Source organism: Xiphophorus hellerii, chromosome 5, assembly GCF_003331165.1.
Source record: "Xiphophorus hellerii strain 12219 chromosome 5, Xiphophorus_hellerii-4.1, whole genome shotgun sequence".
NCBI classification, from domain to species: domain Eukaryota; kingdom Metazoa; phylum Chordata; class Actinopteri; order Cyprinodontiformes; family Poeciliidae; genus Xiphophorus; species Xiphophorus hellerii.
In genome coordinates, this window is record NC_045676.1 from 1,952,404 (window position 1) to 1,975,008 (window position 22,605).

General features: G+C 40.5%; 1 protein-coding gene across 5 annotated transcripts in view; it reads right to left on the reverse strand.

Annotated features, from left to right (window-relative positions):
• The window catches only part of sh3pxd2aa (SH3 and PX domains 2Aa), a 91,079-nt gene that overhangs the window by 57,501 nt on the left and 10,973 nt on the right, over window positions 1–22,605 (reverse strand). For all 5 annotated transcript variants that reach the window (XM_032561989.1, XM_032561990.1, XM_032561994.1 and 2 more), the window contains 3 exons: window positions 18,160–18,240; window positions 3,635–3,710; window positions 1,004–1,080 (listed from right to left, as the gene is read on the reverse strand). In XM_032561989.1, coding sequence (XP_032417880.1) covers window positions 1,004–1,080; window positions 3,635–3,710; window positions 18,160–18,240 — 234 coding nt within the window. The remainder of the gene's footprint in view (window positions 1–1,003; window positions 1,081–3,634; window positions 3,711–18,159; window positions 18,241–22,605) is intronic.

Here is a 22,605-nt window from a genome sequence, read left to right on the forward strand (position 1 = left end):
CTAATTAAATGTGACCAGAATCAGACTTCCGTGTAAACAGTTTACAACCCCAAAGCGACGTAGAAGAAGAACGCAGACGACACACAGCAGCACAGTAATAATGGACGCCGCCATCTGAGGATCCATTTTAAAGTTTTTCAGCAATAGAAACTGACAGTATCGTCACAAGATCATAACAAGACGAAGGAAGCTAATAAAATAAAAACACAACACGACATCTGGAGTGACTGTGACTGGCTCCTTATTATGACACGTCTCACATCAGTGACGCAAAAGTCGAGCAAAATGCAACATGAGGCTTTGAAAACTATTGGGTATGCATCCAAATTAGCTTCACATATAGAAGTGGCACAGATCAAACTTGGATCAGAATATGACCATCCAGACATTTTTGTTTGCTATATTTAGCAAACAAAAATGGCATCAGCCAAAATCTGAATTTTTAAAGTTTGTCATGGGCCAGATCACAAAACCCTAATTCATACCTCTGAAACCTTTTTATAGTTTTTCACATTAAAGCTATAAATCGCAGTGTGTTTTATTGAGATGTTTTATATGACAGATCACCCCTGGGAAGTTCATAACTGTCGAATTGATAAATGGTTTTCATGATTTGTTTCAACCAGCTTCTAGATACTGACATTTTTTCCAATTGCTCTTTGCAAAATCACTCGAGCTCAGTCAGATTAGAAGTAGAAATTTCAGTTCTTCCTACAGATTCTCCGTTATCTCTGGGAGATGTTCAAAGCTTTGCACTTTTATTTAGGGGTTTCATAATAAAGGGGACTAAATATAAGTTCATTAACAATCTAACAATTTAGATTGGTATTGGCAACAAATATTGGAAAACATGCATCATTTCCTTCCACTGCTTTGTGTGAATAATGAGAATAAATTCAAGGAGTAGAAATACTTTTTCATGACACGTAAAGGAGTGTTTGGACTCCTCACAGGTCGGGAATGTTTCAGAACAACAGGGAGGTTTACAGCCAGAACTCTTTACCCTGCAGTAGTCATCGATGAAACGCAGCCGCTTCATGGCCACGTCTCGCACATGACTCCTCCGGAACAGGATTTTGCCTGGAGAGGGGAAAGGAAAAGGGACAAAAACAAAGAATCAAAACACGAGGAAAGGGGAAGGATAAACAAGGAAAAGTGTGATGTTATGTAGGAAAAATCAGAGGAAAGAACAGCAAGGAAACAGACGAGAGGAAAAAACTGGAACGTGCAAAGAAAGAAGAAGAAATTTGTGCTTGTTTTTCGGCGTAGGCAGTTAAAACTTGGTGTAGTTTTCAGATGAACCAGCAGATGTCAGTATTTTGCAGATCAACAATTTAAAAAGTAAGTTTTTTTTTTAAACAAAACTTTGTATTTAATATACGTGGATCTCTTCTAAGGAAGATTAGGACGAAAGAATCACTTTAACAAACCAATAATAACAATCACACTCAGATCAGATCAGTTTTTGGTTTGGAGAGACACGAGGCACAAGTAGCAGTGGTTATCCAAGTGGTCTGGAAGAGAAAAGTAGGTTTTTAAGTTTAATAGTATATTTGTAAGTTATGCATTCTTCTGTCTGTTAACAACTAAAACAACCCAGATTGCAGCAAAGTTCTGAAGTTGAGGATGTTTGGATGGAGAAACTTTGAATAGAAGCCGCTCCTTTCATTCAGCACAATAAGATGAAACTGCAAATCTTCCATTTTATCAGCACAACCCAAATAAAACCCAGAGGACGTCCTCTAAATCTGGCTCTGTAAAACCAATATGAGCAAGGAAGACACAGAGACCAAACAGGCCCGAATGATCCTAAAGCTTTGCACTGACAGATTAATGTTAAAACTTTTAATAGGCCACTCGAAAACTCTTATGTGGGCTATTCATAAGTTTAGAACTTAAGGTCACAAGCAGATTGATGCAGATTTGCAATCAGTATTTTCTGGTAAATAATTTGCTAGATGCTGCTGCCGCTAGTCTGGAGGAGCAAAGCAACACTCCAGTTATGTTGTTTTTTGTTGTACCCCTCCAGGGGGTCTTTTGTGGGCTCTAGTGTCCCTTATATGAAAGTAGGCTGACAGTAAAGGGGGAAGGAGAGGGGGGAAGACACGCGGCAAACATCGCCGGGTCCGGGAGTCGAACCTGCGACGGCCGCGCCGAGGACTCAAGACCCCCAAACATGGGCCGCGCCATCCCCCACGCCACCACGGCACGCCCACTCCAGTTATGTTTTTGATGAGTGAACAATGTTATAACATAATATAAAACTCAAAAAAGTTGATTTTACATAACACCAGCCTTTAAAATACAAAAGTTCCAGATTTTCTCCGTCTTTCATCTGTTTTATTGGCCAGTGGACCGGTTACATCTGTAGAGATGCAGATTGAACAGAGCTGGCAAGTTATGAACTAATCCTGTCCAAATTGAAAATTTTAATTTAATAACTGTTTCAAACACATTTTGTAGACTGGTCACTATTTCTATTCATGTTTTATCATCAAATTGAGACCAAGGAATCCCTGAATGCCAGCAGTGGCACCTCTGCGTCCTGGATTATTAGTCCAACAGAAAGGTTGTTAAAGTGAGACACTTCAGTGCTGTAACCTAATGGGCTCTTTCAATCCTTTCCCATTAGAAAGCCCATTAAGTGTCGCACAGCGAGCTTTACCTGAATTGCATGTCCGGAGAGGACGGGTGTCGTTTGTATCCAAGAACGGTGACGGAGAAGATGGAGGTGGAAGTTCGATCATTGTTGTTAGTGGGAAAATGTGAGAGCGATGCTGGGAGGACGACAGCTGGAGGGCAGGAGACAGGGAGTGATTCCTGTTGATGCTGAGACTACGGGGGCGGCCACAGGGCTTAAACATTTAAGCATTTACAAAAATAATCTGCTGCAAATAGAAATAAGAACCTTATTCTGTAAATTCTTTAGCAGAATTTGCCATAAATCAGGGCTAATAATGCAGCGCTGGGGAGACACAAGCCTGAATGCCAGCTAGATAAACAGGTGTGTATGTAGTGACAAGGATAAAATCAACACACAAATATACATGTGATGAAAATTACAATGGCGTAGCAAAGCCATTGCAGACAGAAAAAAAAGGAGTAAATTTCCATCAAATAACTCAGAAATTTTCTAGAAAATTCCTATGATCCAAAAGTTGAAAAAAATTCTAGAAAAAACACATTTTTAGATTAATCTCAGAAATCTGGAAAAACCTGGAAATTTCAACTTTTGGAGAGAGAAAAAAATATAGAAACTCAGAAAATTTTTAAATTTTGTCTTGGAAATCTATGATCTATGACTCAGTTCTCACAGATGTTTAGACTTTTCAAAAGTTTTTCCTAGAAAATTTCTGAGTAACATTTGTTTTTTGGAGCAAATTTACTCTTGTTTACTTTCTAACTACAATGGCTCTAATATACCATCATCTGAAAGTTAATTCACATCTGCAAAGACCGAACATGCGACAGACATCAGGCTCAAACATGGCAGCGGGGAGGGAGAGTCACAGATATTGCCTCCTCAGCAGCACTCGCTGTGCCGGCATCAGTAACCAGCTCAGTGTGACGTCCCCTGAGTGCCAGTCATGCATTTTTAATATGGGAGCCGGTTGAGATAGGAGCGGGCTATTACCTGGGAGAAATGGGATGATCCTCTTCTTCGGATCTTTTTGCCCTCCCTCGATTGGGAACTTGTCAAGTAGCTGCATCTGTTGGGAAACAGAGGAGAGGAAGCCGATCAGTGTTAACGGCATTTAAAATTCAACATTTTAGGATTCCTTTGCTTCCTTTTTCTGAGTGAGAGATAACAGGATCGATTCCGTGATATTGACCGCAATCTCGTATATCATGTTGGAGCCAGGAGGCAATTAGCTTAGCACAAACACAGGGCATGGCTTCTTTCAAGCCCTGAAAATATGGCCAGCAGCACTTCCAAAGATCAATACCTGATATCCTGGATCTTATTTGCTTGATTTGAGAATTAAAAAGATACTAAAAGGGAACTTTTCCAGTTGTAGCTTAGAGCGATGACATCTGTTATCGCTGAGGTGCAAATAAAATTTAGAAAAATTCTTTGTGCTCATTAGTTAAAACCACTTTTTTAATGTTTTATCTTGAGAACACTCTGAAGGGACAAATATCATAAGAGAGACACTTCAGAGACGCATCAAAGCTAAAAACAATTCTTCTATTTCATTAATGTAGAACTGCGCTGCTCATCTCAAACTTAGAGCTGCTTTTTACATTTTATGATCTTTTCTCAACTTTTGATAATTTTTTGGTAGATGCATTGCTTTTCAGAACATGTATCCCCTCTGGTTTTAAATCTGTGTAGCTGAAATGATATTTGCACAGCGTAACCATGGCAACAAGATGTTGTTGTTTTTTTCTTATAATGTATGTAGAACAGGTCTACAATGCAGAGAGAAGGATAAAGTTCAAATCATCTCTTCCATCGATCATAATGGGGAAGGATCACATCAACAACTCCAACGTCTCTCTGCCCGACTTTCTAACCAGACAGAGATTTAAAGCAACAGCGTCTTCAGTCAGAGGCCTCTTCAGACTGACTGCTACTGGAGATCCTTCCTCTCCACAGCATCACCATCCACAACGACTCTTTGAAGATCCTTGGATGATGAGTTACAATATTTCATTTTTCTTGGGGATAAATAAAGTAGGTTTGAATTTGAACTTTTGATTTTCGTAGAAAGCACATCTAGATGATGTCTTCATTGTTCATGGAACTCCAGGGTGAAGTTTGGTGAAACTTGATCCAAACAAGAAAGCTTTATCGTTCATTTAACCGATAACGTTACAGGGACGGGGGGATACCGGTGCCTGTTTCCTGGAAATGTCACAGTACATCACAAACATGCAGCTAGCACTACATATTTTCAATTAGAACAATAAGTAACTTTCTACAAGTTAAGAAGCAGATGAAATCGCTCTTAGACATTCAGACTGCAAATCAAACTTGCAAAGTCCAAGATTAATTTAGTTTCTGCTTTCTACGACTTCAAATGATTCACAGACTTCAACTTTCAGTAGCTAGTGGGAGTAATTAGATTTAACTACAGTTTTAGGTCTGACTCAGCCACAATGCTGAAGGGTTTTTAAACAGATATTAAAGGCTAAAACTATCTGCACTAGCCTTGGAACTGCCATGTTAGGACTGTAGTACAAAATGACTATGCTACATGCTAGCATGCCGCTAGTGAATCCTTTCAAGAACCCAACAAACATCTGAAAACCAGTAGGAGGTATTTTAATAGAACTGAAATTAAATTGTGATTAAAGTTTTACTATTTTTCATGATAAACTATTTGGAATAGTTTTGGAATAATTGTCTCAGAGTTGCAGCACAAATGCATTAGAACCTGATATTCAGCATCATATCTGAATTAATGTAGTAAAATACAAAATAATATGATGTGAGTTTCAGGGTTTGTATAATTTTTTGGGAATATCTGGTTCAGTTTGTTATTTAATAAGCAAAGATCAGCAGACTAAATTTTGTTTGAGAGTCAAACAAGTGAAAAGGTTTGGGAAGGGAGAGAGGAAGGCGCAGCAGACCTGCTGTAATAAAGCAGAGAGAGCAGAGGGGAAGGATTAAAACCGGAGTTCCTCCTGTGTGTGTGGGAGGCTGGAAGTCCTAAAGGAGAACATGACAGTGTGTCTGAATCTGATGGCTGTGGGCTGTAAAACACTCCAGGGAGCTAACATGTGAGCAAACAGCCTGGAGGCGCTGGGATGTTTGGAAATATCTGGAAACAGAAATCCATTCCCACTCGGATCCATCCTTCACAGAGCCACACTTTGTGACACAGTACGGGACACAAGGACGCCACTGGGGTCCCAATCTAGGTTAATAGTCTGCAGCTGCAGGTTTCTGCTTCTTTACTGTAAGATGCTGCGTTTGCAGCCCTGCTCTGCTGCTTCCTACACTCCCAACAGAAAGGAATGTCGATGCAAACGGAGAGCCAGCAGCTAAATCAGCATTTTCATTCATTTACTCCTGCAAGAACCAAAATCAGAGTCTGGTTGACTCTCCCTCTCTCCCATGCAGGTTTCAGGAACCTTAAACGCCCCACTTGGATCAAGGTTGACTCATTGTTTAGAAGAGACTCTTTCCTGGTGGTGAAGACAGATTCCTGGCAGGAGAAGTGGAGCGGCCTGGAATTGTTGGATCAGTGAGACAGAAAATGGTGAGAACAGGTGGAACAGTGTGGATCGGATGACAGCCTGGAACCGGTCGGCACGCTTACTACTTCCATTTGTTAACAACACAAACACAACTTTAAGTCCAGATGGTACTGCTGAGAGGAAAAGAAAAGAAACAAAAATTAATAATAAAAACGACGTGTATGCCAAAGCATTGCTCTACTTCCCAGACTTCACTGTCTCCTTGGTAACCAGTGCAGGGAGAGCGTGAAGAAGAGTTGTGAAGAGACGTGATTGGATGGAGCTTCGCAGCTCTGGACCAACAGTGGAAATGTTAGGAGTCAGGTAGAAAAAAAGAATAGCGGTGTTTTTTCTTCTCTCTCCTGTCAGAGGACAGGTTAGGATGATGTAATGTTTACTTGGCTGTCCGCTTTACGCTGGAGTCTCTCTGCAAAGCTGTGACACAATCAGGGAGTTCACATCGCAGGAAACCGTTCCCTCTTCTAAACACGGCAGATCCATTCATGAGAGTCAATAATAAAAGTTAAAATATTTACCAAACCGATAAAAAGCACTTCAAAACATCAGCACAACAAATTAGTATTACACATTGATTTCTTCCAAACAAAATTGCTCACAGCAAGACATTTATTGCATATTTTTCTGGATTTTAGACCAAAGACCCTGAGGAAATCTCACAATCTGCTCACGACTCAGGAAAAGCTCTGCAACATCTCCTCCACGCAAACATCACCGTTTAATGGTGAATCGAAAACATGCACAGTTATGGCACAAGGGAGCAGCTTTACGTCGCTGATGCAACAATTTTAGATAAATGCCGCTATCTGATTTCCTTCTGCAGAAAGTGTTTGAAACAGAGATGGAGATCATGAGACAGGAGCCAACAAACAGAAACAGCCTCCTTCCTTCCACTGTCTGAATATTTAACGACAGATTCATAGAACCGATTTTCTGTCTGCGCTGTAACGTCTGAACCCCACAGGAAACATCTGCACACTTTTAAATGGACAGAGCAGGAAGGGGAAGGCAGGTTTAACCAACACTGTTCACCCACTGCATGGAAACGCAGAGAAGCTAACAGCAGCTAACAGAAGCTAACAGCAGCTAACAGAAGCTAAGGAACACAGGCTTAAACCAATCAAATGAAAACATAAAAAAGTGGCAAAAATATTCTATAGAAACTCATAATTCACGTTGAACTAATGCTGAAAACACAACATGTAAAGCTACAGTTACAAAATCAACAACAAAAAGTCGGGTGAAGCTCTTCCTCCATTAAACCTGCAGGTCAAAGGTCAAAATCAATTCTAATAACATTCAGCATTTTGACCAAAAGCTTTGTAATATTAGCTAAATCAATGTAGGACATTACAGCTGAAAGACTGGAATACCACAACCGTCTGTAATGTTTTATGAAGAGGGATGTGCTGAGTACTTGTGAGCCGTCAGTGTCTTACCTCTATAAATGTTGAATATTGATTAAAAAGTTTTGGTTCCGCTGGCAGATGTTTTTAACCCTTCTAAGGAGACATTTTTCCCATCTCAAAATGAGAAAACTTGCCACAGACCTAATATTTTGATCAATATTATAGAATTATTGACTTAAAACAAGCTCCTTTATCTTACTGAAAAGTTATTCTAAAGTTATTTTTTGTCTCATTGCAAGTGTACAAAGATATTTGAAATATAAAATACTTGGTAAGACTTTTGCAGTTTGCTGCTCTTACTCCGGTATGTTTTTTGGGTATTCTGCAGACTGGTCACAGCTGACCGGCGGTCCAGAGGTCCGCCTCCTGAAACATCCGATTTGTTTTGATTGGAGCAGTGATCTGTAACAGAGGCTGTGGACTGAAAGGACCCAGAGAGTCCAGATTTATCAGAGCTGATTTACAGAAACATCCCTGAAAACCAAAAACTTTTGGCACTTCACTAAAAGTAAAGCTAAAGAACATTTTAAGTAAATTTGTTTTTTACCCAGAAGTAGAAAAAAGTACCTCCACACAATTTAGCAACAGAAACCTGGAGTATGAACACTCAGAAGAACAAGTCTCTCTGCTATGAATAGCACATCTATAAAAGGAGCTGTGAGAGTCGCTTGGCCTGAACTCGGGGAAGCCATGGCGGTCTGTTTATGAGGACCGATAAGTCACTTCCTGCTGTGGGTCATGTGGGTTTCTCCGGGGCCTTTGGTTGGAGATGAACACATGCTGAAGTGCAGCTGAGGAGGAACTCATGACCGGCCTGACAAGGCGAGCATGTGATTTTCTCACCATCTCTGAGCTCAGAGTGGTGAGAAACAGACCCAACACGCTGCACACAGCACGCTGCTTCTGGCGCTACTCGGGGCGTGAAATGATCAAATCTCTGCTCCTGCTGCGTCTTCCAGCAAACATCTAGCTGCTGGAGCAAATCTGGCTTCTGTTCACGATGAAATCATCTTGTTTCCTTTCACTTTAAATCTTAGATCCTTCAGATTGTTTCCAGGAGAAAGAAGAGCTTTTCTTTTCCTAAATAGAGCATGTGAGTGAAGTCTGAGCATGCCTCAGCACCGGCAGGCTTCAGGCTCTGCTAAACAGATGTCTGAAGATAGCTTTTAGAGTTGTTCCATCCAGACTCACACACAGTTGATGGGGTGATGTACAGTGGCACCCTGGCACCAGATCTGCACAAGTCCGTGCGCAGGGATGGAACGTTATTTCAGGAAGGAACATGATCTCCTGATATCCTGCATTCTTTCCTGCAGCTGAAACACGAGTCGGGAGAATGAGAGTTCAGTTTCTGAATCTGTCAACGCTGCGGTGCTGCACCCCAGATTGTGAGTCACGGCGCCCTCGTTTTCAGAATGGCAACAGGTGCAGGGGTTGGGTGACTTCTGGCTGTCTGCAGTTGCTCTTCTGTTGCTCTGCTGTGGGCTCAGAGCAAGACTCTGTATTTTCACCATGAAACCTCAGACTTTCTCCGAGAAATTAACGAGAATTTTTGTTTGTTTTTTAAAGGGGCAGTATTATGTGTTTTCCAGCCACATTGGGCCATTCTGCAGCACAACAAGCAACTATGTTACCATTAGTAATTATAGAAATGCTGCATATATCAAATTTGACTTACAAGAAATTTTACTTCATAGTTTAACTTCATTATGTCTCTTTAAAAACTCCTGCTGTTTCTGAAACTCTGCCTTCAGGAGGTCATCACAACATGGCTCCTCTATTAACCCTTTGACACGTTTTTACCAGCTTTGGTCTGAGAAGAAGCCCCTATAACGAGCTCAGCAGTTCCACCAACTGCTTGCTAATTGCTGCTGGCTAGTCTGAAGGAGCTGAGTGGGGGAGTGGTGGGGTCTCTGTGAGGCGGGAGCTTGGAAACTGCAGCTCTGAGGAGGATCTGCATCACAAAGATCCACCCAGGAGTTGTGCACAGCTGAATGGTTGCCATGGAGATAAAAAGATTTCGTAATCATGAAAGAATCAAAGTCCAGGTGTGTTTATGGAATAACATTATAGCATGATGTAAAGCTAAAAAAAAAAAGTTGATTTTACACAATACTGCCCCGTTAAGAAGGTTGAACAATTTTCCTGTTTGTTCTCAGAAAAAGGAAGAAATTGGATGCTCAAAATGGAGCCTGAGGGCCACTTCAGGTCCCTGGACTGATTCTGTGCGGCCCGCTCAGAGTATATGAAATAAATTCAGACAAAACTACAACTTTTAAATAAAAATCTATGAACAAACATGTTGATGCAACACAAAGTGATCATCTTTTCTAAGCTTTCTGGTTTTCTTGTATTGTCATGGCAACTATTGCCACATATACTCCTTATTTTACACTTTAAGCTGGACCTTGGTGAACCCAAATCTGCATTATATTGCTATATTATAACTTGTCTAAATACAAAAAGTATTGTCAAATGAAGACTCACTTAGGTTCAGATTTTATTGCTAAGAACAAACAAAATGCATTTTCAGTTTTCTTCAATAGAGCCCAAAATATGAAACAAACTTGATGGCTTTCATTTAACTAGGAAAACATACAAAAACTATTTGAGGTTTTGGATCTGCGATCCTGTTTCAAATAAATCTGAGTACGGGATGAAAATAGTTCTTTCTTAGTTTATTGTTAAGTAGGTAAAAAAAAAATCACAACATTTTGGTTAATTCAGTTCTTAAAAATTATATTTTACTGTGAATGCTTGTGAACTGATGACTTTGGCCCACTTGACAAAAAGTTTGGAAACCCCTGATCTAAAAGCGGCAGCATCATTAAACAGTCTGCAGGGACAGTTTAACCTCAACAATCCCTGCAGACTGTTGAGATTAAACCTCGTTTGTGTCACATGGCCTGAGAAAAATGTTCCCGCCGTCAAAATCAATATTTTCACGTTCAAAAGTGAGTGGGAAGATGAAACAAGAGGACTTCCTCCAAATTCTATGGTTTCACCTCAAACTTACAGATAAAGTAAGTTTTTCCGTAAGTTTGAGATGGATTAACGTGAATAAATCTTGGACAGAGTTTCCATCAGGACTCCAAACACAAAGCCAAGCTGGTTAAAATTCGTAGGAAACAACCAATTTAAAAGAACGGAACCAATTCTGCCAAGAAGTGAGTTCAAATATCCAGCCAGCAATAATCTAGAACAATATTGAAGGCAGCAAAACTCCTGTCGTTGAGTTGTAACTTAAAGGGAACCAATTACGTTTTCCTTTTAAACAGGTTAGGATAGAAATCATGTTTGTTACATTTTTTGCACAAAATCATTCTCAGATAATGAGATTTCTCCTCTGCCTATTATCAAACTGAGATTTTAAAAATCAGAATGTGAAGTGTCTGAAACAATCCTCGCCTCTGCAGAGGTCAGCAGAGTTAGTCAACGCTTCACCGACACAAACACATCGGAGCAAAACTGAAGCATTCGCTTTGGGAGAGCCTCCAACCGGACCAATGCTTCTGCCATTTCTTGTCTTTTGTGCAGAAATTGCATTTTATTCTGATTCTAATAGATGATGCAATGAGACATCATGGTTGCCCAGTCATTTCATCACTTATCAAGCTTTGAATCAAGTCCAGCGTTTATTCTGTTTCCAGAGAGAGACGATAAATGTTCCTCTGACATTTTCAGGCACTTTTCCACTCTAGCGGCTTGGCAAAAATCTGACAGAGCGAACTGGCAATGCTTTCGGCTTCCAGAGCGGGAAACCAAAAACGAACAGTGCTGGCTTACCCTCACACTGCTTTCATTTAGTTACCAAAGTAGGCCAGCCAACAAGCAGTTAGAGTGCAATTAGAGGCAGAGCGAACAGGCGCTCACCTGTGCCAAGGCCCGGCAGAAACGGCAAAGCAGAAACCGCTTGGAGGCCAGTTTCACTTCATTCTTCATGTCTATTTCACTGTAAAATCTGAACGTTATTTCCAACCCAGGTGGAAGAACGATGGAGGAAAGCAGAGAGAGAATGAAACGGGAACTAAAATTAGCCTTTCAGGTGATGGTGCCCTGCAGCAGCGAGGGAACCGGGGCGAGGCTGTTTTTACCGACTCAAACCTCTGCTGTTTGCAGTGTTGTCAGCTAACAGCTTCCTGTCACAGTCTGGGAGACCTCAGATGCGTGACGGCTGTCAGGACATCGAGAGCATCGCTCAACATCTGTCACCGCTGTCTGTTTGTGTGTCCTGCCTGGGCGTCACTGTCAGGACCGGTCAACACCCCATGGTTCACTAACAAACCCTTTAGCACATGTTAGAGTTTTTCATGCAGTGGTTAAAGCATAAATAAACAACATAACAGCCAGAATGCTCATCATCAGATGTTCAAACAGGAAGTCCTCATCATTAAATAATTAATGAGGGTCCAACAGCATGTAGAACAGTGATGGAAAACAGCAACATAATGCTTTGCTCTTCCTGTTTATTACATCCATGTCTAACATCGGAGCCTGGTTGATTTACTCCAAACCAGGAGATGGAAAAACACCTAATTCATATTTTCTGTTTCTGTTATGGATTTAATAAACTCAGTCACTCAAATTCAGGCGATGACGCCTGAAGATGATCATCTTTAGCATCTGCTACTTTCCCCCCTAATTACTATGAAAGCAGAAGGAATGGACTCTGACTGTTTGGAAATGTCAAATTTTCATTGAATTATAACCAATACTGCACTTCAACAGTTTATAGTCCCCAAAGCTCCCCCTGCATCTGTAGAGCAAAGCTCCAACTGTGATGAAGAGGACCCAGCGGGTTAGATTGCATCACAGTGTAATGAAAAGACAGACTGGATAAACAACAGAAATGCAATTCTCCAATCAGATTAGCAAACTAAGAAAAAAGAAAGCATGCAAAGCAGCTTGAGAGAAACCTGGAGGAGAACATCAGTGAATCCTTGACCTGCGAATGAGTCAGTTTCGATTAGCATGGAAAACACCCCGGGTGGGGGTGGACGGGTGGTTGGGTGGGGGTTTTGGTGTTAAAGGTGAAGGGTTTCTGAAGCGAAAAGGAGACAGATGGAGGTGACAGGATGCGAGCCGAGGGAGGAGGAAACGAAGTGAGAAACTGTGAGACATTGACGCGAACGAGTGTGCAGCAGAGAGGACATGAAGACAAAGAGAAGACGGATAGAGACGGATAGAGCTGCGGAGGAGACGTCCACCGCAGCTTCACCCATCTGTTATCTGTGAACGGCTCTATCTCAGCCTCTAACCAGCCGGGTGGCATTTAGAGCCTGGACATGTTCTGTCCAGCCTGATGTTTACTCAATCATTGTTTATTAACCTGCAGAGCGAGAGGCGAGGCGCTGGGACGCCGGCTGCGCTCAAACTGCCCCCGTCACCAATACTGCAGATAAGCAGAGGCTGAGTACGAGTTTCAGGTCTGGATTCTGCTTTATCAGCAGCAAAACAGGGAAAGAGAGAAGTTTGCTTTTCCACTGCCTGATGGTTTAAACCTCTGAAAATACACAGATTTTATCAAGCAGATATTAATAAACACAAGGATTTATTCCAGATTAAGATTTTCGAGCCTTGCATGCAGTTGTTCTTGGTTTTGTATATTTTAAGATGCAGCAGCAGCCTTAGTGCTGCTTAAGAAGAGCTATAATTGCTGGAGAAAATCTTTAGCTGAACTCAGCATGTTCGTCCTCTGAACTTTATATGCAGTTAACGTTGACATCCTCTCCGCCTACAGAAACTTTCAGTATTTTTGTTGGAGATTCTGCTGGGAAATTGAAGCTGAAGGATAATAAACCATTCAGTGATTTATAAACTAAAAAGTAAATCATTATCAGACATCTGCAGATAATCCAGAAGGAAGCTAAGAAAAAAGAAAACACAGCTAATAGTAACAGCCTTTAGTGGAGCATTGACTGCAGCTTCTGTCTGTTGGGCTGTGTAGTCAGAACCAGGAGTGATGCTGTTGGGATATGATGGACTTCACTGACACAGACTTCTTTCATAATGATCATTTTCAGACATTGTTTACGTCCAGATTTGCCATGACTGACTTCTTCTGGTGCAAAATTATGACGCATGTCTCGGATCAATGACAAAAAATTCCAATAAAGTCATTCAGACAATCAAATACGTATCTGATTTAGTAAAAACAAATAGAAGTAGCAGACATCTTATCTTTTTTGGGGGGTAAAAAGATCTGAACTGGGCCTTTTAGTCTGCGGTGAAACAATCCGATTTGGGCCTCTGATGTTGTGTGAGCGCAGGTTTAGATCCTGCTGACATGACAACGGCAGGACAATACAATGCAAATGTTTTGTTAGGTTTTGGCCCCTTGTTTCTATGGTAACATTGTTTTGGCCTCACATTTCCACAGTAATAATGCTTTAGCCTCTTGTATCCATGGTAGCACCATTTTGACTGCTCGTATCCATGGCAACAACCTTTTGGCCAGACAAAGAGGGAAACGTTTTAGAAACTCTAAGCTAATCATAACCATCCGAACCAAAAACATTTGGAGATGCGTACAGAACAACAATGGCGGGCCTTTGCCTTCAGGTTACCTCTGCAGGTTATTTGGTCGTGTTCAAGCTAAATCTGTTTGTTTGGAACATTTATCATCTCAGTGAAAACACATTACATGCACCGGAAGCAAAGCGTTATGAAAACACGCCTCACACAGTTCTACCGCCTCCTACAGGCCTGGCATGCACACTACATGCCATGTTTTTTGTAAATGTTGTAAGTGTAATGTTTTTCTTTGATACACACATGGAAAAGGTTTTTGAAAACATTGTGTTAAAAGGACAAAACTTTTGTGGACAACCTGGTTGTAAACAGACGGGTTTCAAACTAAACGTTCCTTGATATTACAAATTATTTTCAATATTTTAACTGCATCTATTTATCTTTGTAGCTATAATGGGAGTTATAATGTGTTTACTAATGATTACCAAAAGGCTGGAACCTTTAACACCTGGTGTCTAAATCCAGCTAGTTTAAAAATCGTCTAATTCTAGCTTCCGGTAAACCAATCAGTTCAAATAACAGCTGGTGAAAACTGCCAGAAGAAAACGTTTTAGAAAAGGGTTTTAGTTGCAAGTTATACAACATAACTGATACAAGTAACTGCATGTACTGCTTCTTATGCTTTCATATTTCTTTTCATCACAGGCTGTTGATAGTATCTGTCCTTCAGTCATTCAACAGAGCAATGAGAAAACAGAACCTCTGCACACGCAAGAGGAGGAGAGAGGATAAAATGGAAAAACATCATGAATAAGAAAGAAAAGCCTTGAGAAGTTTCTGCCTGCAGGCTTCAGAGCGAGCTGGAGGACTTCAGAGCTTTTCACTAACGCGCCTCTCTGTCAGATTCAGGCAGAGAAGATCTTGAGCTGGACAGAAACGTATGTCTGCTGCAGAAACCGGGTTGCAGAGCAAACTGACTATGGACAGGCTTTAGAATCTGTTCAGTATATTCAATAATCAGCAGCAGCAGTCAGGATCAGGATGAGAGATTTAGGAAATGTTGATGCAAACGCTAATAAAGCAACTCGCTTGGAGGCATGTTTAGGATTACTGTCCTGCTTGTGTCCAGGCTTTAACTTTCAGGCTGATTTCAACATTCCCACATAATATTGTTTCCTTATGAGCCTATCCATTTTGTAAAATAAAATTCACCTCATCATGATGCAGCCACCACCATGCTTCACAGTTCACAGAATTGAAAAGAACCTCTTTTCCTCACCAAACAATGACCATTAAGGTGGTGAGATTGTGTATTTTCCAGAGATATTGCACCATTTTATAGCAGAGTCAAGTAACTTCAGTGTTTATAAAAACGCTGTTTACATCAAACATTGCATAAAGGAAATTTGATTTTGCTATTTGATTTCATCTTGAAATTTATACCTCTGTCTCTTTAAAGTCAGACATCACTTGCAGTTCAGACATACGTTTGACTCAAACAGTTCATTCGTGACTCCGTGACCTTTCTGTAAAGTGATTTGATCACAGCGACGGTGTAACCAGAAATGACCTTTAAGTTCATTTCAAAAGGCTGGGAGAACAACTGCTGATCTGAACTGAAATAATTACACCGCTTCTGGGGAAACTTGTGTTAGAAGCTCCAGTAAGTTCATATAGAGGAGAGAACCTGGATTGGTCAAACTGGGAATCCAGGACTGGGAGTGACTCAGGTCAGATGGAGGAGGATGGAGGAGTCAGATGATGATGATGATGATGATGAGTTGGTTCACTGGTTGCATTCACAGTCATGTTCCAGTAAACTGGGAGCAGTGGGTTTATTGGGTCCAGCTCATGCTTTTCATGAGAACCTTTGATTCTCATTTCCTGTAAACGATGAAGCTGTTTTAGTGGGAAAAATGGAAAGAGAACCAGAACCAGAGACCTGGTTTAGAATTTTTTTAATTGCTGTGTAGCCATGTATTCAGATGATTTCATAACAAGATTTTAATCACTTTCAAGCTGAAAATGTCCTGTTTTCTAATAAATATTATTGTAGAGAAATTCATTCCAGCTTTGACCAGTCTCTAAATGATAATTTGAACATTTAGGCTAACTGAATGTAACAATTCTGTGTTTTTCAAAAGTAGAATAAAGATTTTATAAGCTTCAGATTCAATGTAGAATAATTCAGTGTTTTAGATTTCAATGCAGGTCAGTTTAAAAAAATATGAAAACGATCTATAACAAATATAATAACCTGAAAATAGAATGTATGTTCTCTTGTTTTCCCAATTTTTAATACAGGCCTTTAATACGTTATTTATTCTAAGGTGAAATTAAACGTTGTGACTCATATTCAGTTTTTTCAGAGTTATTGTGGATTGTGATGCTGCAGGACATTCAGTAGCAGTCAATCTTGCAACAGACCTAAAGAGGCCTCTGACTGAAGACTGTTGTTATATGACGCCTCATGAGTGTCATGACCTGCTAACGGCTCCATATCTGGGCAGCAGAGATGATATTCCACAGTAACATTTCCTGGATGACCATCAGTTGTTGACAAGCTCTGCTAATCCAGTTCATCTGCTTTTGCTGCTCCTCTTTAAATCTGTCTGGCTGTAAGATTAGAAAGCTGAGCAGAGAGATGTTGGAGTTGGGGATATGACTCCTGTCCGTTGTGATGGAAGAGATGGTTTCAACTTCCTGCTTCTCTCTGCTCCTTTAAACTCCTCTGGGGTTTGGGGTCAGAGTTCAGGTTTCATTTGGACTCTGTTGCATTTACTTTATCGGGGTTCCAACAAAGTGTGGCATTGATGGTTTTGTGCAAAACATTTATTTCCTAATGTTGGATTTCATCCTCAGTGAAAACATGTTATCCAATTAAATGCTAAGAGTTTAAGTGGAAAGTTTTTGCTGTTTCAATCAAGACACATTTATTTTAAGGAATTTTCCACATTTTCATTAAGGGAGTAAATTAATATGGACACTGCTGTTCTCAGAACAATTCTTCCACTTTTGTGCTTGAATTCAGTCATTTGGAACAAAACTTGCTCAACAAGTCAAAAGCTGCTGTTTTTGAAAAAAAAAAAAACATTTTTCTCTCATATTGAAATAAATCCAAAAGTCAATAAACAGTCAGCATGAAGTCCGGAGTCCGTCTGTGTTTGGCGACTCAGATAATCCCAAACTGAGCTGGGTGACCTTTGACCCGTTCCGTCCTGAGAAGCCAAATGAGTGAGAGGCCGATCTTCTCCGCGCTCGTCCGTGAAGCATTAAGGTTCATTAGGCGCCTCTCAGCAGCCTGAGCACCGGAGGAACACATACATCCAGTCAACCTAATGGCTTCTCCTTTTTGTTATTCCTCCTCCGTCTTTGACTCCACACTGGGAGTAATCAGCTGCGGCGGGCGGGCCGGGGCGGGGAGGGCCGGGGCGGAGGGAGGCTCCGGTTTGTCAAAGAGACTTCTCAGAGAGGACTTTCCCTCTCACTGACTGAAACATCATTTCCTGCAGAAGCAGCACACTGCTGCTATTGAGACGTTCCCCCCTACAACGTTTTCACTACAACCTTTTTATATTTACTCCTGACCCGCAGACCTCAGGAGGAGCACGCATACCGTATCGGCTTGCAATGAGTCCAGGGTCCCTGCTGCCAGTCAGAGACACAGCGGAGGCTTTCAGCACTTCATTCCAACACAAACAGTCCCGACGCTTTTAAACCAGTTACACAAGCCCAGATTCTAAATAAAGACCCCACCGATCAGCAGCCTGCGCGACAGGATTTAACAGCAGCCCGGCCGTAAAGCACGCTACATTAAACCCACTTTTTCCTTTGCTTGTGCTGTAAGAAAAAAGGCCTGACGGTTCGCTGACGTTTTGAGGCCAAGCCAGGGATGAGACGGGAAGGGAAGAGGAGTCTGCTGAGGAAATAAAAAATACAACATCCTGCCTGCCCTGACCAGATGCTAACTCTGATTCATCGAGGCGACGAGGCAGTGACAAGAATCCAAACAACACGACGAGAAGCAAAGAAATCGAGGTCACGACCTCCATGGAACAGCAAACATTGGGATTACCTGCAGGTCGAAGAATTTGCTGTATCTTCGGTAGATGATGTGAGACGTGTTGTCAGAGTAGGTGACATTGATGACATACACCTGCCGAGAGAAGAGAGCAACAGCAGGACGTCAGCGATTCACAGATTTAAAATAGGCACAACATTCGTTTGTGTTTATTTCTACTGGCATTTCCAAGATAAAACATGGAGCTCCAAACTTAGTATCACATCTGGAAACGGGTCATTGAAGTGCATTTTATTTCTCATGTTTTACAAATGTAAACTCATTTTCTTTGTTCATGAGAAAAACTGATTTTTCTGAATCCCAGGTCTCTACAAATTGTTTAGTATGGAGCTCTCTAGGGAACATGGGGGATTTTTTTTTCTTTTGCGTTCTCTCGCAATAATGTACTAATCAATTGATGCGGCACAAATGAATACTGTAAGCCTTTCTTACAGTGGCCATTGTACTTTCTGGTATTATATAAGACTTTCATGAGGTTTTTCCATGTATCTTAATATCTCGTTGTGAAATACTTGAAGTTTTATATCTTTTTCTTTGGATAGAAATGCACCACAAACCTGCGATATAAACAGAAACTTTCCGTAAGTAGGAAAGAAAGAAAGAAATATATCCAAACTATTTGGACTATTTGGAGTTATTATCATGGAGTAATAGGTCAGAGGTCATCTGACAGTTTTAATTGTGTCTCTATCATGTTGGTTTAAATGGTTTAAAGGGACGTTATCACGTGCAGTTCCATCTCAATCTTACACCAACAGACATAAACATGCAGTGAATAAATCAATTTTCATTAATTTTTTGCACCACAGTTTAATAATAAACACGTTTTCACTGAGGCTCTTTTTATGTGTATATGTTTGAAATTTTAACTTGTGACTGTAAACAAAATCTCTCCTTCGCTTGTCCCAGTAAATATTGCAGTAAGCAGACTGCAAGGTAACGCAAAATAAAAATTTTTCCCCCATGTCTCCTAGAGGGCTCCGTAGTTTCGTTAATCATTGCGTCTGTGACAAAAACAGTAGCATGAGTGCAGTTAAAGCAACAAAGCTCCAGCTTCCAACCAAACAGACATTTTCTGAGTGAAAAGATTTCAGAAATGTCCCTGAATCTATCAAAATATCACAGATTCCAATCCGAAGTTGGGATTAGTAAATAAACAATAAACTACGGTTAACGTATTGCAGAGTCCTACGGATAAATGCACAGCCTGTTCTCACAGAAAACTCTAATCTCAACATAAAATATTAGGAATGGGATTTGTTTCCTCTTGGTTTGTATTATAGACTGATTTCTATGATGATACGTCCTATATAATAGCTAGATACTGAAGTTAAATACTAAAAAGTGTTCCAGTATTGATTCCATAATCAGTCCCTGAAGTTCTTTGTGATTCCATGATCCTCGAAATTCAACCAAACTCAGCAGATCTCTGTATTTTTTCACTGGATGTTGAAACTTGGACATTGTTCCTCTGAGCTCAAACTCATGTCCTGCTTTGGAATGAATAAAACAGCAAAACAAAGAGTTTGTAACTACGGACCCCAACTCTACTGAAAATTTAAAAACTACCGTTAACAACCAAGTCAACGATTGGAAACCAACAATTTTAAGTGAACTCTACCCACTCTACCAAGAAAGGTTTTCAAATATCCAGCCAGAGAAATACCAGAGGACTTCCAAAAGAAAGTGGTCAATCTGGACGTTTGACTTAATTTGACTAAATATTATTTTTTTATGTATAGATTTGAGTCTGTATGTACATTTTGATCCTGTATCTCTTTCCTACATGTCCTAACATGTGGAAAGAGATTTTATTTACATCACATCCTTGTAAATTCATAACTCCATATTGTTGAAGGCCACTGCCTCCACGGTGAAACACAACACTGACCTGCCGTCCCCGCTCAGCCTTGGCTGAAAAACTGCAGCAGCCCTGAGAGGCCTGATAAGATGAGATACAGTCCATTTATCCGTCAAGAGGAGGTAAGTGATGCCACCATCATCTCTAATCTAATAAAACATAGATAACCAGGTAGCAGAGCCCAGGGCCAGGACACTTTCAGCAGAGGCATTAAGAGCAGGTGGGAGCTCACACTCTCACACTGGGATGTACAAAAACACTCAAGCTTTCACAGAACATTAAGCTGCAACTTTCTGCTGGCAAATGATTGGAATAAAAGGAAATCTGGTAACATAGTAAATGATACCTGCAAATGTTGAAATATGTCAGAGATCTGGATGGTTTTAGCTCTAATAAGAGCTGTAGCTGCAGTGGGAATATTTGAAAAAGGTCTTTAACTTCATCTGCTCATCAAATACAAGCCAAGAAATAATGAGTCTAACTTGTCAAAGGAAGTGCAACAGCATAGCTCTAGTTTTAAAGAAAGAGCATCTGAAATGTGCCTGACTGACAGAAAATTGGCTCATATGAGTAGATAATGATCTGCATGTAGCTGCACAGTCACTTACAGAAGAAATAACTGAGGAAGGAAGCGGTGACTTCTATAAATTAAAATCTGGAGTTCTGCACAGCCGCTTTGATGCCGACGGGGATCCTGAGAGCGATTCCAGCGCCGCTTATTAAACTGATGTTTAATTTAAAACTGCTGCTGTTTGATTACTGGATAGAAAAACCCACAGCCAAACTGAAATACTGAAAATTCTTAGTGGTTTGGTGATAATTCAGTAGTTAGCAAAGATCCGTAAAAGAAAAAAATCTACCTGTCACAAATAATGTGCTATGTATTTTGTTAACAGTTAATAAAGTGTAAATATTTCCCTTAGATCAATAAAGTAAGATTTTGTTAAAAGAAACCTATGAGCTCTGCAGCTAATATATATATATATATATATATATATATATATATATATATATATATATATATATATATATATATATATATGTTATTTATTTATTTTTTTTTATTAGAAATATAATTTAAAGGCAAACAGGGCGCAGAACTTTGCCGTTTATTTGACTGAATTTGCATTTTGATACCTTCCATGTGTTTTACTAATTCTGCCATATTATGAATATTAGCTCTCAGTGATCATAGTGTTTTTGTCTCACTGCACTGGAAAGGTTTATTTTCAGCTTTTCTGCCATCTTGGATACATCTTCCTCATAAACATCTTCCTCAAAAACTTCGCTTCAAAGTGGGGTCCCCCAGGGGTCTACTCTTGATCCAGTGCTGTTCTTAATCTTTGGGCTCCATCTTTAAAAAACCTGGCATCTTCACTTATGCAGATGATTCACGGAGTTATGTGCCATTTAATCATAAACCAATGACTCCTGCAGGGGTTTAATTAGATTGTTTGGGGGATGGTAACACTTAAACTTTCCTAATTTAATAGAACAGAAAACAGAAGTCATTGTGTTTGGTCCCTGTGAATGCTATGGTTCTGGTTCTTTGGAGATTTATAAAAAGATAACCTTTACAAAAAACTTGAGAGTTTTGACACTTTCTAACTGTAATCAAATTTGAAACATCCTTCCACCAGCTGGCAGGCAGTTTTATTTATTTTGCAAATAAAACAAATAAAAGAGTTAGTATCTTCTTAACCGACACATTCCCTATAACATAGAGGTCTGCAGACTCTACATTCGGACATCCGCTTATTTGTGCTGCCCAAGAGCTACCCAGCAAATATAGGAATCACCATAGCAACCAGTAAGCCAACAGTTTTTTTACATTACTTATCAGGTTCTTCTTTTATTTTATCAATCATGAAGGGAGTGACTGGGCTAACAGCTGGAAGGTTTGATGGATTAGCTATACTGTATGGCAGCCAAGATTTCCTCTGGAAGTTTTTAGATAAAATACAGCTGAAGCAACAAGAATGAGCGAGATGGTAAGATGGTATTATGATTTACTTTTCATAATAAAAGCTTCAGCCTGAGCAGATAACCTTCTCTTAAATAACATCCTCCCATCAGCTGAAGCCAGTGTGTTTCCCCGTCAGAACTCCTGCTTCCTTTTCCAGCCGGCCGCCTCCGTCTGACTGATCTCGCTCCATCACTCCAACCCTCTGTACCTGCCAACAGCCTCCTAAGCAGAGCGAGACGAATGAGATCGGGTGGAAGACCCTGACGTTGACATAAGAAGGGCAACAGCCGGAAACAAAAGCGCTGCAGGTTAAAAAAAGGCCTGGTTGCTGTTGGATGGGGGTTTGAGCTGCTGCTGGCAACGAGCCACCGCAACATGTTTCCCTGCAAGAACAACTCCTGGCATCAGGAAGCTGCGATAGTCACATTCCACTGTCAGGCTGGTTCTCAGCACGGCGGGGAGTCACCACAGCGATTACTGCCGCCGTTTATTACCGTGGAAGTGTGCTACTGGGGTACTGCCGGGTAATAATTTCATGAACAGCCTCACTAAGCAAAGACAATACATTTCTTTGTGGCGTCTGTATATTAACAAGGTGAGACTCGTTTTACAG